The sequence below is a fragment of the Pleurodeles waltl genome, chromosome 4_2, assembly GCF_031143425.1.
Source record: "Pleurodeles waltl isolate 20211129_DDA chromosome 4_2, aPleWal1.hap1.20221129, whole genome shotgun sequence".
Classification (NCBI taxonomy): Eukaryota; Metazoa; Chordata; class Amphibia; order Caudata; family Salamandridae; genus Pleurodeles; species Pleurodeles waltl.
In genome coordinates, this window is record NC_090443.1 from 742,036,484 (window position 1) to 742,052,033 (window position 15,550).

The following is a 15,550-nucleotide window of genomic DNA, read 5'->3' on the forward strand; positions in this document are numbered from 1 at the left end:
AGACTTTCAGAAATTATGGATTTGTCGAAAAACGCAAACTTCACAAGTGTGTTCTACAGTACAAAGCAAGGCGTGTATACAACAGAATGAGCACCCTTTCCTATGGGTATTAGGAGGTGAATAGAAGCATAATCAAATTTTGTGTTCTTTTTTCCATTTGGAACATGTCTACCATTTGAGTAGGATAAATATTGATACATCCTCCGTCACAAAGACTACGTAGAGTACAGTGTATTAAATTAGAATTAAATTAAATTTCGAAGAGAATGGGTCGGATTGTGTGAGAGCATTCTTAATATACTTCATTATTTGTTGTCTACTTTCAGTAGGTACATTGAGGACTCTTAGTTAAAAGTTAGTTTTTACAGACAAAGCAGATAATAATATAAAACTTATTACCTTAGCAGATTTCCTCTCAATAATGTATGTTCAGGGGATGGTACTTTGCAAATATTGAGGCTTAGTCTTTTAGGAGTCTCTGTCTTCCCATCAGGGACATTGCACTCTCTGTGTCTGACAGGAGACACGCCATACTTCTCCTCCGTGCACCTGAGTGGAACAGTCCTGTTGATTGGCTGGAAGATGATCGCTCCACTCTGCTCAGATACGGACTTCCGGTTTCCCACGTAGAACCGCACTAGGGCTGGAACATTGTCAAAGCTCTCCCTTTCAAACTGGTACTGGATCCGGGAGTAGGCCTCGTTCAATCTGACGACCACTTTATTGATTTTAAAATGTTGGGGGGTGTTCTTCCACTGACAGGTGAGGACAAAGTTTCCAGGGCTGGAGAGCGAGTCCCGGATCAAGAAATCGCCATCCCTCTGCAGCAAGTTCTCCGACACCTGCAAGAAAATGTATTTGTCACACACCGGGAAAGTGAAATGCGTCCATAAGCACTCATTTTGGCATATTCTGTCACGTATGGGAAACACTAGGATTAAGCATGGCAGGGAAACGAAAATAAACGCAACATTATTTCACTTATCTTGCGGCCGTCTATCCCGAGGTTAGATTGCTGACTTTTCAGGCAGGCCACCACTGTACATTACATCTAAGCGGAAAGCATGATATGTTTACAGCACTAACAAAGCAGGATACATATCAATGTTTTTTTTCTCTTTTACTTCCTAAAGTATAAGATTGTGTCAGTATTTAAGTCAAGGTGTGAAATTACTTTCTTGATGACTAGAGGAGATAGGCTGGCGCTACATTAAGGGTACTCTAGGCAGCTGCCTTAAGTTGCCACCACAGTAGGCTATATCAGGGTGCCAAGTGGCCTCAACAATAAGATTGTTAATAGGAGAAAGGGAGCATCTCATCACCAAAATGCCATTTTACCTGCACCTTTGAAAATCCTCACACTAGTGCTGCAGGACAGAGAAGCATTGTTACCCCATTTAGATAATGTACTCTGCCCATTTCTAAAACTTGTATCCGCTTAAGAGAGTGCTTGATAAATTATAGACATTTCAGGAAGACTGGACAAAATTATAAGCATTTTTTCTTTAGGGGATAGTTGGACGTCAGAATCCCTGTCACGCAAACTCCAGTCATTGAAGAGACTTTTTTTGCACTCCATGAGACTTATCTGTGGTGTTTACATTTGTCGCACCTTCAAACTATCCCTCTCGCTGCTGCCTAGATGTTGTTTGATTAGCAGGCCTAGCAAGATTGAAATCTTCAGAGTTCTACAGGGAGCTACAAGTACACAATCTATTCGCAGGAGGGCAAAGAGCGGGTTCTTGGGAACGATACTCCCCAGAAACGGAACATTCCACATGACGTCATATTGAGCAGAATATGATGTTATGTGTTAACTTTGTTGTCACTGGTTGCTGGCATGAAAGAAAAGACAAATCACTACTTGGTAGGTGAAGTCGAAGTCCACGCTAAGAATATTTTAAGGAATTTGTAACAATAGGTCAAGAAATCAGTGCTAACCAGCCAGACCTGGAAAGACAGAGAGCAATAACATCAGCAGGCCATAGCTTCCAGTCCTGAGCAGGGCACTGCCTCCACTGGGCTGATCGTCTAGTAGCTTTCCATAATCGTGGCCTCCCGTGGACGGTTTCTGCGAGGCTTGCTCTGCACAATAACTCTGCCAGCTGACATAAAGATTAAAAGCTGCCTGGAGCCGGTTGCGTGAAGGGTGCTCGCGTCATTAGAACGCCCCGGGGAGCTTAGCCATGAAATGTTCTCTTGCTCAGGTGATTGCTGGATCTGCACGAAGTCACTGAACTCTGACTCAGTGGCCTTTTCACAGCAGCGCCTAAACTGTGCCAATGAGCTACAAACCTTCTCTCGCTGGAACTGCCCTCTTAGTCAGAGGGGGAGGAGAAAAGGTGCCCTTCGGCTTACTCTCAAGTATCAAAGTTTCTGTTTGTGCTTTTACAATGAATATTCCCCACCTCCCCCGCTCTGAGGCAAGAAACCAACAGCTCTCAGCATTCCTTGGCAGGTGGGCCTTCCATCCTATGCACCGTTATTTCGCAGCAGACCCAGGTCTATTCTAGTGCCTAGTTTTTATTTATTTATTTTTTAAGTGCAAGGACTCAGAGTTTTGTGCAAGAGGCTGCCACCGACTCTACCGAAAGCCGGTGTGGAAGAATACCAAGTTTTCCCAGTCTTTATTCCACCTCACGGCTCCTTCTAACACCACTTAGCACTCCCTGCCGCTTCACCGCAGACTTGTTGACTCTTTTTTATATCTGCTTTTTCCATTTGTCATTCATTTCCTAATTCTATCGTCTTTCTTTCTCCTATGCCTGCATTCTTCTCTCTTCATCTGGGGGAATGTTTGGTGACCTAAACAATGAGCGCCGGTGCCCACCACATGCTCATCCGAGGCCCTAGTTTAAATCATATGCAAGATTTCACACTTTCTTTTAAACTTCCCCCTTCATCAATGCATACGTTCTTTTCCTAGTTTAAATTCAAATCTGTCATACATTAGTTAAGTTTGCACAGCTGATAAATTGTTGCTTATAGACAAAAATAAACATATCAACAAGTGGCAAGAGTATTTATTTATGGTTGTTGTCGTTTTATAGTTTTCAAGTAAAAATCTCTATTTAAGGCATGAAAGATAACGTAAAATGTAAAATCGCAGAACTCAGATATTTGCCATCGTGGTACAAAACATGTTTTATGAAGAACAGATTCAGGACTTCAAGTGCCACAATGCAACATGATGCAAGATGAAAAGTATGAACGGCACAATATTGCATAAGTCACCTGACAGCAGGCAACTAACTCTGAGAACACCGAGAAATGTGTTCTCTGGATAAATAAAAAACAGACTTATTTTGTCGCGCCAATGCTAGCCTAAATGACTCTGCTTTATCAGGCTCCAACAAGACAGCCATTCTTTCACTAAATATCCGAAGCACTAGGTCCACTGTTCCATTCTGTATCATACGTGTTAAACACATATTACACATGAATGACGCCCGCTTCTTTGCTGCTGTATGCCTCATTGCAAGAAGTGACAGGGAGAGGGGGGACCCCTAGGGGCAGAGTGCCTCCGGAGGCTCTGGGTCAGGGGCGGTAAGGGGCGTACCTGTCGGGGGATGCGTCCGTGGTACCAGGCGTGGCTCCGCAGGTCGTCGCTGCTCAGCTTCAGCTCCTCCTCCAGCTCTTTCCTCAGCTTCTCGGGGGTCCCTCCATCCATGATGTACCTCTCCCGGGAAAACTACAGAAAAAAAAAAGAAAAGCGCAGGGTTAACAAATGCCGACCATGCCTCGGCCTCACCTGCCTGAGCGCGCGCGCCGCTGACAGGAGCTCTCACCGTCTGTCACGTGGCCGCGCGGTGACTCCCGCGGGTGTCCCGCCTCCCGCCGGCCCCGGTGCAGCGCGGGGACGGCGACACCCCCTGGCCGCGCCGCGCCACTGCACCCAGGAAGCCACAGGTGGGCTCGCAGCGACACCATTCAGTAACCGCATATCAGGCACATTAGCCTCACGGGCAACACTACGCCACTGTCGGCAGTCCCAGCTTGCCAAGGAGATTTAAACGTGCAGGTACTCGCTGCCCAGGTGCTTGAAATGGAAGTACAGAAGCGCAATTACACTTTCTTTCAAACTGAAATAGCGTGGGTTCTCAGTTCCGGCCAATTGAGCACTGACTATCCCAGAGTATCTGTTAGCTTCTGAGAAGTGTCAGAAAGTTCCATTAAAAGTATTGCAGCAACGCCGAGAAGTGCCGGTACTCTCCCTTTCAAAGGGTGCAGGTACCGCATACCCGCCTGTACCTGCCCGTTCAAAGCACCACCTTTCCCAGACCGGTGGCTTGTTCCCGATTTTCTCTATTAATATATCACCTACTGACCGGCGGACTCTCTGCATCTTCCTTCGGTCTATATTTGTTAGCCCTTCTGTTCTGTCCTTAAATATACTTTATAAAAACCTAGCCACCTGTATGAGCTTTTGAGAATTCTTCAGCATGGGCATTGGACACATATTTCTATAAACAGCTTTGTTAGCGTTTTAAGTTAAAATGAACAGTTCTGAAAAGATTACTCTCACCTACAGTACTCTGGAATCTATCCAACATTGCACAGTGCAGGGGGTATTAATCACAGCGCTTAACTTTGCAAAAAGTCATGGAACTCGAACTGTAATTGTGTACTCAAATAATGTGAATATATGCAGTACACATTCATATATAATGCAAAAGCAATAACCAGTATGTATTAAGACCAGTTGTTTTCTGCTTTTCCCAAAAATGTGCGCAATAGTGTCAGGCCGTCAAATATCTGATGGATTTATTAAAAGTCTTTCTTGTCCAGAAGCAGAAATGTATCAAGATCTTTATGACCTACAACTTGAGTGTATATCTAGTAAAAGACTTATTCACAAAGGTAAATTCAGTCAAACATATGCTTAGGACCCATTTTACATTTTTACACTTGCCAGAAATTCACAAACGGGTTCCTGGCAGCATAAACCCGTTTATAGGTTTGGTGCTCTGAGGAGTGTAGCGATCTCTACACCCGTAAACCCCACCCAAGAGATGGGAAAGAAGGCATTCAAAGGTACGGTTTAGCCTGGAGGTTTGGGAAAACCCACAAACATGCACGTCTATGGGCATCCCAAACTCCCATCCATCCCCTTTGTACTCTGGAAAGAGTTGGAAATGTACTTCAACACATGGCCGGGATAAATCACTTTTCAAGTGCAAAGAGGTGGGGTGGGGGGGTCACAACAGATTGACAGGAATTGTACGAGATGGGCTTTCTTCATGGGCAAAAATATTTTCCCCAAAGACAGTGAAAATATTTAAATGTGCTTTTGCACAAGGGATCCTGTTCCCTCATGGTCGAAGTTCCCCACTCTGGAGCACTCCATACAGAGGAAACAGGATCGCACAGGGAAAGTCACATGACCTCTGCAGCTTTCCAGGTGTATCCCTTGGAATGTTTGTGAAACAAAAATTAAAAAAAATACTTCCAGGTGGAGCTGGAGATCTCAGTCTGCATTTCTCCTGTTTTCATGAATCCGACCCTAGATCTTTTCGGAAATCACCTGTTTGGATACCTCTAGCAACTTAATGAGATCTGTGGCACAGGTACATATCCTGTAACAAGAACAAATGTTTTCAGTGCTAACATTTGGAAATATCTACCAAGGAATGTAACCACTAATTACAAAATAGTGGTCAGTGGCTGTGGATCCCTTGATCCACTCAATTTTTTGGCAACAATAAAAATGTATTGAGGCCTGGCACGGTCAATTAGCCTAGTTTGGCCGAACACTGTAAACATATATAATTAAGCCATGCTCATATGTGATATGTCACTGATCCACTTCCGATATTTAACATGAGTGTCTTCTGAGCGTAAATCTCCTGTCCCAAGCACTGAAGGTTTCTATATTTTAAGTCATTAAGTACTAACCATGGGGATAGGATCAGCCGAGATTAAAACCTAGGACTATCTATGGTGAGGCCTTGTTTACTTCCTCGGTGAGTTAAAACGAACACAATCAGAGAAGGAGTCTCTAATTGGCTAGTCCAGCCGAAACACTGCGTCCGATGCTTGCTGTGGAACAGGGACCAAGCACAGATTGATTCAAGTTAATGTGTGCCCCTCTGCTGCTCTCGACATGATCGCGGTACTATTTCTTCCTACTCCCGTTACTCCCTCTTTACTGCTTTTTTTTGTTTGCAGTGCTATAGAGTCGCAAAGCCATGGAAGGGAAGCGGTATCTGAACAACAGTTATTCTATTTCATTGCTGGATGGCCGTGTGAACAGGGAGGCATGGGGATGTAGGGGGTATGCTGCCACTGGGGCAATACTCTTGAAATGTTAACTTATTCAGATTTATTCGTGATTTTAATTAGCACTTGTGCCGCTTCACTGCTAGCGCTTTAAAGCGCTAAGAAGAATAGATTGCAGTTTAGTCTCGTGAGCCAGCCAAGCATCCATTATATGCGTGTGGGGCTCACTGCTCTTCACGACCAACCAGAAGGGTTCTCACAAAAAGGTACCGTTTCCGTGTTTTTTTTCTGAAGTAGTGGAAACCAAGGTTCAGCCTCTAGCGCAAACCACCCAAACAGTTGTGTGTTGTGCTGGCCGCCAAGCCTCACAAAACAAAAGAGACCGCTTCTGGGATCCAGACCGGCGGGGCCTTCAGACCATGTGTGTGAGTGTTACGGAATGCCTATTAAAAATGCAAATTAATTAATGAGTGGATTCTCTATGCTTTTTACGCTGGCAACTCTAGCTGCTGTATGATGTCCGTAATGAAGGCTACAGGGATACTGATTTGAGGTGTTGCCAGGAAAGCTCCGGAGCAAGTTGGGTTACAATATTCACGATAACCCCCAGAGAGGCTGAAGCGTTATTCACCCTCCACTTTCTCTCACAATCTATTGCTTCTATAGCCCAGCCTGCTGGTGAGCTAGATCAGTCGACTGTGCGCTCTTCCGGAGACTTCACGGTGGCAGTGCTCAATTTGTGCTTGTTTCCAGTGCAGAGCACCGGCATGTATTTTTGAGGGCTGGCACATATTTTTCTGCCTCAAGCATTTACTGCGAGCAAAAGACACATGAACAAGATGGAGGAAGCGGAAAACGAAAAAGCGTCACAAAGGGAGAAAGCTGCAAGAGTGAGCTGGAGGGGCAGGGAGTGGCTGTAAAAGGACTGAAGAGGCCTGAGATGGCTTCAGGATTACACTGCCTGAGTATTCCTTGTTCCCACATTTAATTGCAGCAGCCGCGTGTTTAAGAGGGCTTTGAGCACCGGCACGTTTTTATTTACAAATTATGCAGTGCACGGTGGAACATGTAGGTGCCAAGTTCAACCTGGTAGGGGCAGTCTACACCTTTCATCCTCACTTATAGTTGCTGAAATGCTAAGAGATAATTCGGCTTGTGGCAAGTGTTAAATAAATGGACACTTTACTTGTAACTATAATTTAAACATGAGCAATGTCAGCTCTGTTTATTGTTTTGTTTTCGCTACCCCTTGTCACACATCGTTGTAACATAGTGCCATACTCAGCTGGTCTTCTTCCTCGCAGCAAAGAAACTACTTAGACTTTCATACTGATCTGGTTCGATTAAGCTATGAATCATCTTTTGTGGCTACCAAAATCAAGTTTGTTGCCCCATTTTGCTTCTTACCCTCCCACCCAGGCCCTGCCTGTGTGGCTTCATCCCTCCTGCAGTTTGTGGTGCGGTCAGCGCTTTTTTCCCAACGTCACATCTAGCCACGATCCACAGCCACACTTCTGTACAACATGGCTTAGAGACATTGGCAAAGCCAATAGCCTTCAGATAAGCGAGACCTATTGGCTTTGCCAATGCTTGCTAAAGGATTATCACGAGAACCGTGAAATCCTATTCAATGGGAAGACAATGCTGACCTTGTATGTTGATATTTGGATTGGAAGATTCACACAGTGAGAAATTAATAGATGATATAAATTTGGTTCTTTGTGGCTACACTGACTTTCTTTCATTATGCGCAGTGCCCAATGCTCCCTTCAACTTCGCCGTGCAAACACTGCATGCTTTTGTTGGTAGCTTAAACCCCTTCTCGTATCCATTCTGCACGCCAGTCTTGGGTGAAGTGCACCTACAGTGTATTTAAGCAGTGCATTGCATCTATGTCTGAGTTGTGTTGCTGTCACAAGGAGAATACAGAGATTGTGCCCCAAGCACGACCTGCCGGGTAATCTGCCGTAGGTAGACATTATACCACCAGTATTCCGAGTGATATTTAGTATTAACTCTGGGGCACCCACCGATCCATGCCCCCACCACCTGTTCTACCTCAGAGCCAACCTCATCAGCATGAAACTCACCAGAGTCCTCAACACCTTCATCACCTCAGCAGTTTTTCCAGGCAAATGGAAACACACAGAAGTCAAACTCCTACTGAAAAAAAAACCTCTGCCAACCCCAACAAACTCAAGAATTTTTGACCCATCTCTCTACCCCCCTACCTGGCCAAAGTACTCGAGAAGGTGATCGATCCACAGCCCACCAACTACCTGGAAGAAAACAGCCTACTGACTCCTCCCAATAAGGTTTTTGTTCCAACCAGAGCACCAAAACTGCACTCATCGTCACCACTGACATCAGAGCACTCCTCAACCGCACGCAAACTGCCGCCCTGATTCTTCTCAGTCCCGTTCGGCACCATCTCCCACCACAGCCTCATCAACAGACTCCACAGCATCGGGTACAAAACTACGCCCTCAAATGGATCGCTTCTTTCCTGACAGGATGCACTCAGAGCGTCCGACTACTCAACTTCACCTCCGCACCCAAGAGCATCATTTGCGGCGTACCCCAAGGTTCATCCCTCAGCCCCACTTTGTTCAATGCCTACATGACCCTCTTGCCAACATTGTTAGATCCCACGGACCCAACATCATCTCCTTTGCAAACTCAACTGATCCTCTCACTTACTGAAGACTCCCCCACCGTCAGAATTAACTTTTGCAATGCCATGACCACCGTAGCCGGCTGGATGAAGACCAACTGCCTGAAGCTCAACTCCAACAAGAAAAATGTCCTGATCTGCGGGAAAAACACTTCCACTTGGGACCATAGCTGGTGGCCGGCCGAACTTGTACCCACTCCCATGCCTACAGACCACGCTCGCAACCTCTGCATCATCCTAGAAAGTGAGCTGACCATTAAGTGGCATATCAACGCAGTTCCACACTCTCCTCATGCTCTGCAGAATCTTCAAATGGATCCCAGTCAACAGCAGAAAAACCGTCACTCAGACTCACCTCAACTACGACAATGTTCTCTAAGTCAACATATCCTCCTAGCTCCTAAAGAGACTCCGGACAATACAGAACACCGCCGCCAGACTCATCCTGGACCTTCCGAGGTGCAACCACATCACCTCCTACCTCAGAAACCTCCACTAGCTCCCCGTCCAGAAGAGATGTCATTTCAAGATCCTCGCACACACCTACTACGCCCTACACGATCAAGGACCTGACTACATCAACCATCCTCTACACTTCCCCCAACCCACCAGACACCTGCACTCTTCCTCCCTGGCCCTCGCACACAGACTCTGCCACCACCGCAGCAGCAGCTGCTCTTTTTTCCTACATCACTGCCAAGGCCTGGCACAACCCACCTCTACCCCTCCAAACTGCACCCTCACTGGAGGGCTTCAGGAAAAGACTCAAGACCTGGCTTTTCGAAAGAGACATCGTACCCCAGTGCCCAGATACCCCCAGGGGTGATAGCGACGAGCTCTACAAATGACTGATCGATTAATGAGGAGGTTTGCAGTGTAATAATCAATGACTCCAAATCTGGACCCTATATCTACATGCTGTAGCTTCTGTAGAAAGTCCCTTCGCTGCATTTAAGTTCTATTGAACTGTAGATACTCACCGTCTAGGGTGAACCTGTTTTTGCATCCATTGTCCACAGGATCTTAAGACAATTTAAGCTTGTGTGTGTGACGTTTGCGATCATAAGCTAATGAACACATCTAGTTCTAAACAATTTACTTCTACTGCCGCCAATCTGACTCTACCCCATTTGCAATTCACCAGATTCCACTTCCACCTGCCCCACCCACCGGTGAGCCTACCTGATCCATCCTGCATGTGCCCAGCCTGGCTGCCCTCTTCTCTGGACTCCTAGGCCAGAGTTCCCGGCTGCCCTGGCTCTCTAGAAGTACCTTTCTATGGATCCCCACCCATACAGTCTGGGCGGCGGAGCCAAAGAGCAGCGCCTCACAGTACTTCCTTCTTTACTAGGCAACACAAGCCTTCCTGCAGTAAATCAACAATGGTAATTTCAGTTTCATCAAACTTCCGCTTCCCATTACATTTGTTTTGAGGTTTATTACGATAGATAGAACTTGTCAACCATCCATGGTGAATGTACAGGCAGAGTCATTATGGTGATCTGTGAACTATGACACCACAGGGGGCGTGGCACACGGCTGTCAGCAGTCAGCAGCTAAGGATGCATGCTTAGGATACTTGAGTTGGTATGACAGGTATGTAAAATAGGGAGGAGCCCCAAATTAAAATATTAGAAGGGTCTGTCTGCAGCTATTAATGTAGAGAAATACCGGAGGAAAAATAATGTGTGGGGCCCCGAGATCTGACACAGAAAAAACACCAGGACAGAGATGCACTGATATGGGCGAGAAGGCTTTTTAGATCTTCTGAATCATAACTATTCATTCAATCCTTGTTGCCACATTTTGTATCTCTATCATCCACTCCAAGGCTATCAATTGAATCAGCCTCAAAAGAATTGTTCTAGCTGCCATGAGACTTGCAAAGCAGGATATAGGTGGTGAGCATAAATGACCTTGGAGGTCAAATGGGGGGGGAGGACATGAGTGAAAATTGCCACAGATGTGATCCATACATCAAGTGTCACAGCTGTGTTGAGAGTGAACCCTGTTGAGAGTGAACCCTACACTACTGCTCTAGAACTTCAATGAAAGGTTGTCCTATGACGGCGAGCAGAGTGAGAGCACCGAGCAGGCTGTGTTGTGCGTGGAGTAGAGCAGCATCAGATTTCTTTGGATTCCGTCTAATGTACGAAGCGCGAGGCCACCCAGGATATTATAAAGTTCATGTAATTTGTTATAGTTTGACGCTGAAATGGTCTATGGGTAATAGTAGAGCTGTGTGTCCTAAGCACAGGAGATGTAGAAACTGGTGCGCTTCTAGAGGCTAGTGAGGAGGGGTGAGGTTGAAGAGCACAGGCAGTAAACGACCTTCTAACTCAGGCGTTAGAAAGGTACCTCAAGTTGCTGTAATTGGTTTCCAAGGAAGGAGAGGACTCTGTTATTATCGTTCTTAGAAGCTTACTGAGTTTGGACTAATGTGCTTGCAAGCAATTTGTTGACTAGAATTGACAGGCAGCAACATTAGTAAGAAAAATGTGAATCCTGCCTGGCATGAAATGTTGGCAAGTCCACGCTATTACTACCAGCTCTACTGCAGAATTGTGGTCAATAATCATTGTGTGAAGGTGTGAACCACCATAAATTAAGAATGGGTGCCTCTAAACTCATCTTTGGGTTTGCGTTGAATAGAACTCCTTTTCAATTTTCCAGTGTACTTGCTGGCCCAGAGGTTGCTGAGGTTTGCTAAGCATGCAATAATGTTTTGCAGACAAACTAATACATCACCTCACCTTGGCTGCCGATATTGCCCACTATGGGTGATGAGTGGTGCACCAAACATGGATTCCAGTGTGAAATTATTATTTCTCATTAAATGGACTCGTAGGTCACAAGAGTGAGCTGGTGCCCACTAGTGGGTATTTAATTATGTGCACATGGCCTTTGGGGAAGGGCCTGCACACTCCTCCTGAACACACATAGAAAACAAATTATAGATCATTTTGTTCACAACGAAATTCTAAGTTGCTTAATAGTAAACATTTTGTTGCTGCCTTTTTTCAAAATTGCCTGATGATAACGCACTATTAAGGTTCTTGCTATGTGTCTTTCCCAGAGGAAATACCACTGATTATGCAGCACTAAAATGAAACAGTGATTTCATACATCCAACATTAGTGATGTGTTCTTTAACAATCCCCATGTAGGCTTTGATAGTTAAATATAGAAAGGGAATTTTGAATAAATAAAAGACAGCTTGGTGGCAGCACAGAATGTAGGATGTGACCCGAGCTTGCATGATCTTGAAACACGCCTTGGAGCCTTCCACCAAAATCAAGAATTATTACAGTTCCATGTGTCAACCAGAAATTTGATTAGGTTGGGAGTACATTTCCAGTCCAATCCTACCACATTCTCTCAAATTCAACCATTTATTAAAATACTACAGAACAATTAAAAAAGCAGGACAGCATGGTGGAGAGCAGGTGTGGGATGATGGAAATCGCTCTGGTTGGAGGACCCGATGAAGGCACTGAGTGAGCGATGAGGCGGTTGCTTGATAAAAATAGGAATGTTCCAAGATAAGATGGCTCTGAAGTGATAACAGGGTGCAGGAAGGGTATGGAAAGACAGACCAGGGCGTTTTGATAGCCTTGGCAAACGGTGTAATGGATGGCCTGAGGGCCCACAACTTCAAACCTGCCTCTATTGTCCGCAAATCTACAGAAAATGCTTTCATTGATAACATTGCTGGAACAGAACATCATGTAACACGTTTATCATTTGTCCATTGAAAATGTGTTTTGGGAGTCATACTGCAAATCACAGAAGATTGTAGGCACCAGCGCACATTTGCTGCACTTTGTCCAGCGGCAAGAAAATGTAACTTCTCTGGCAAATCACAGCTGTGGCAAGCAGCTGTACGAGGAGTATTAAGCTACCACATAAGCACAAGTGCAATATTTTTTAGGCAAACAGCTCTGTGGTCTCGGGCCAGCAAAATACAGAAATACATTAACTGAGGTTTGTGGTTTCCATGACTGGATTGCTTGTTGAGCTCGCCCCTAACCAATATTATCCAGTATTGTGGTTTTGATTGGTTCCTATATGCTTTCAACACACAGGATATTGAGGGCCTGATTACGACCTTGGCTGAGGGGATTACTCCGTCACAAACGTGACAGATACCCCATCCACCGTACTACAAGTTCTATGGGATATAATGGAACTTTTAATATAGTGGGCGGGATAGCTGTTATCCCCCCAGCCAAGGTTGTAATCAGGCCCTCAATATCCCTGTCCTACAAAAATGAATGTGTCCTTGTGTAATGTAACTGGTCCTCATGTAAAGTGCTCCATTACCTTTGGATCGAGTTTGCGCTATATAAAACTACTACCAAAAAAAAAAGGTGTAACTTTGGACTCAGGCTTTTCGTTAATGGAGCACATCAATGTGAAGGCACTGCACCGTTTTTAGGTCGAGCATAGCAGTGCAAGCGCTGCTTTTCCGACGTGTTGGTTTGTATCTGGGCTTTTAACCACGCCCATCACCATGACTCGGTCGAGGGCTTGCCTTTTAAAAATCTTTTGTTTTTGTTGGTAACTGTTTTACGTTTGTCCCTCCTTAGGGCAGTTTTGTTATCGCCTTGGCCATCGACTCTGTTACATGGATAATTGCACTGTTGCCGATCACATTTACTGAGAGCGAACTTCTTTTTCCATTTGTCTCTATCCTTCGCGCTCATGGCAGCGCTTTGAATCGGCTCACTTATGTCAACTGTTTTACTTCTAATTTTCAGTTTGTGTGGCAAGAAAGTTCCAGTTAGAAATTTACAATGCTAACAGCTCTAACTCAAGCAAACACGAGACCCATTGCATTGCAGATGCTTGTTTTTTATTACGTTCCTTGAACAGTATTCAGAACTTGTTTTCTCTTTCCCATAATACCTGGATCACTAATGTTTTAATTTCATTGCAGCATAATTAAGGTAATTCAATTGATATTTTGCCCCACCAGGTTTTTTTCAGTTGTGAACTACAACTCATCCACCGCTGTGCAGCAAGATTGGTGCTAAGACTGAAGATGAGACCCCATTACTCCTGCATTCCCTTCCTGACTCTGGCTGCCTGTGAAAGGAAGTATTTTATTTAAATCAATACATTTCCTTGTTTTCTCTTGATCTTGGTCTGTTCTGAGCTCTAGGTTATGCATGTAACTGCCATCGTGTTCACTCAGATCACAAAATAAATATTATATCTGTTTCTAAACTTCGTTTCCAAAACTTTGATGGTTGTACTTTGTCGATAATGACGGCTGGGGAGTGGAAATCTCTGTTGTTATCTCTTAAAACAGATTGTTGACCTCTGTAAATTTAGGGAGGCGTGAAAGGCACGGCTGTTTAGATCTTGCTTTTAGCCTGTTGTAGTTTTCTCTCTTGCTACTTTGCCTTCTGCTTGCCTGGCTTACTTTCAAGTGCCAAGATAGGCTGGCGGTGTGAATATTGTCACCTTAGATCACCCAAAGTAAACTAACCTGATAAAGAGGACAAACTGTGTTTAAATATGAAGAAAATATGTTCAAAATGTCGTGTACATATCTACTGTTTTGGTAACTGCTTTCAAGATGACCAGTTCACTAACCACCCAAAACAATATACCATCCACGTGCCAATGTTTTGCAATGGTAAGCAAATCAATATAATGCTTGGTGCCATATGCAAAGAAGCAAATAATCCCCTTTAAACTCTGCATGCATTAACCTAGCGAACATCTTATAGTGCTGAACATGTTTCCTTAATTCCAGGAAACACTCCTTATGTGGAACTTTTTGGATTATGCCCCTGAATATCGCAGCTAGAATATCAAGGGATACGAATATTAAGGACTAAATACTGAATCTAAAATAGAAAAAGATAAGTAAGTATAGATTTTCTATAACTAACTCCACATATATGTATTTTGATGATATCTGTAAGGTACAGAGAATTGGAGTTCAGAATATTAAACCTATACTTCCTGTATATGCACTTACCTTTCCATATTTTGGTCTTCAATATTTTGTGCATGTTATTCTTGTATCACAATTTTCATAGCCTCTATATTCAGTATTATTATCCATTTTTGGCCTATGATCTTTGATGGGATGATTCATCATCACAAAAAAATATGTGGACAGCTGAGGCGACACGTGTTGTGAAAATATTATATGTGCATGAAAGAATAGCCACATGGTCGCCCTCTCGCCAAACCCAGAGTGAAAATAAAGGCATATTGCTTTGGTGGGTTATTTATTTATTTAATTGAAAAAGGATAACCAAGTGTGAAAAACCTCCTAGTCTGTAAAACATGCACCGTCCGAAATCACAACATTAAAAAAGAGTTAACAAAAATTACCTGCTAAAATTTTGGAAATAAAATATTTAAAAAACTATTTGGGGCAATAGCATAATAAATGTTCCAAATATTCTCACATTTTGCTTGGAATTCAAATCTTGGAATTAGTTTAGAGGATGGCTGGTAAAAGGACAGAGTTTTTTTTTCATTTAGTGGTATTAAGGAGATGAACACTCTGTGGGAAAAGATACTGTTTCGCCATCTTTCTGACTGCAAGAAGAGTACTTATCATTTGTTCATTGGCTAGTGCTTCCTCGCTGCTAGAAGTTGCGAGGGGCATACTGGTGGTACTCCCACTATCAA

The 15,550-nt window shown here is 44.1% G+C and overlaps 1 protein-coding gene across 5 annotated transcripts in view; it reads right to left on the minus strand.

The window, feature by feature from the left end:
- Nucleotides 1-15,550, minus strand: part of BCAR3 (BCAR3 adaptor protein, NSP family member) — a 167,645-nt gene that overhangs the window by 44,937 nt on the left and 107,158 nt on the right. For all 5 annotated transcript variants that reach the window (XM_069232382.1, XM_069232383.1, XM_069232386.1 and 2 more), the window contains 2 exons: nt 3,560-3,691; nt 400-842 (listed from right to left, as the gene is read on the minus strand). In XM_069232382.1, coding sequence (XP_069088483.1) covers nt 400-842; nt 3,560-3,691 — 575 coding nt within the window. The remainder of the gene's footprint in view (nt 1-399; nt 843-3,559; nt 3,692-15,550) is intronic.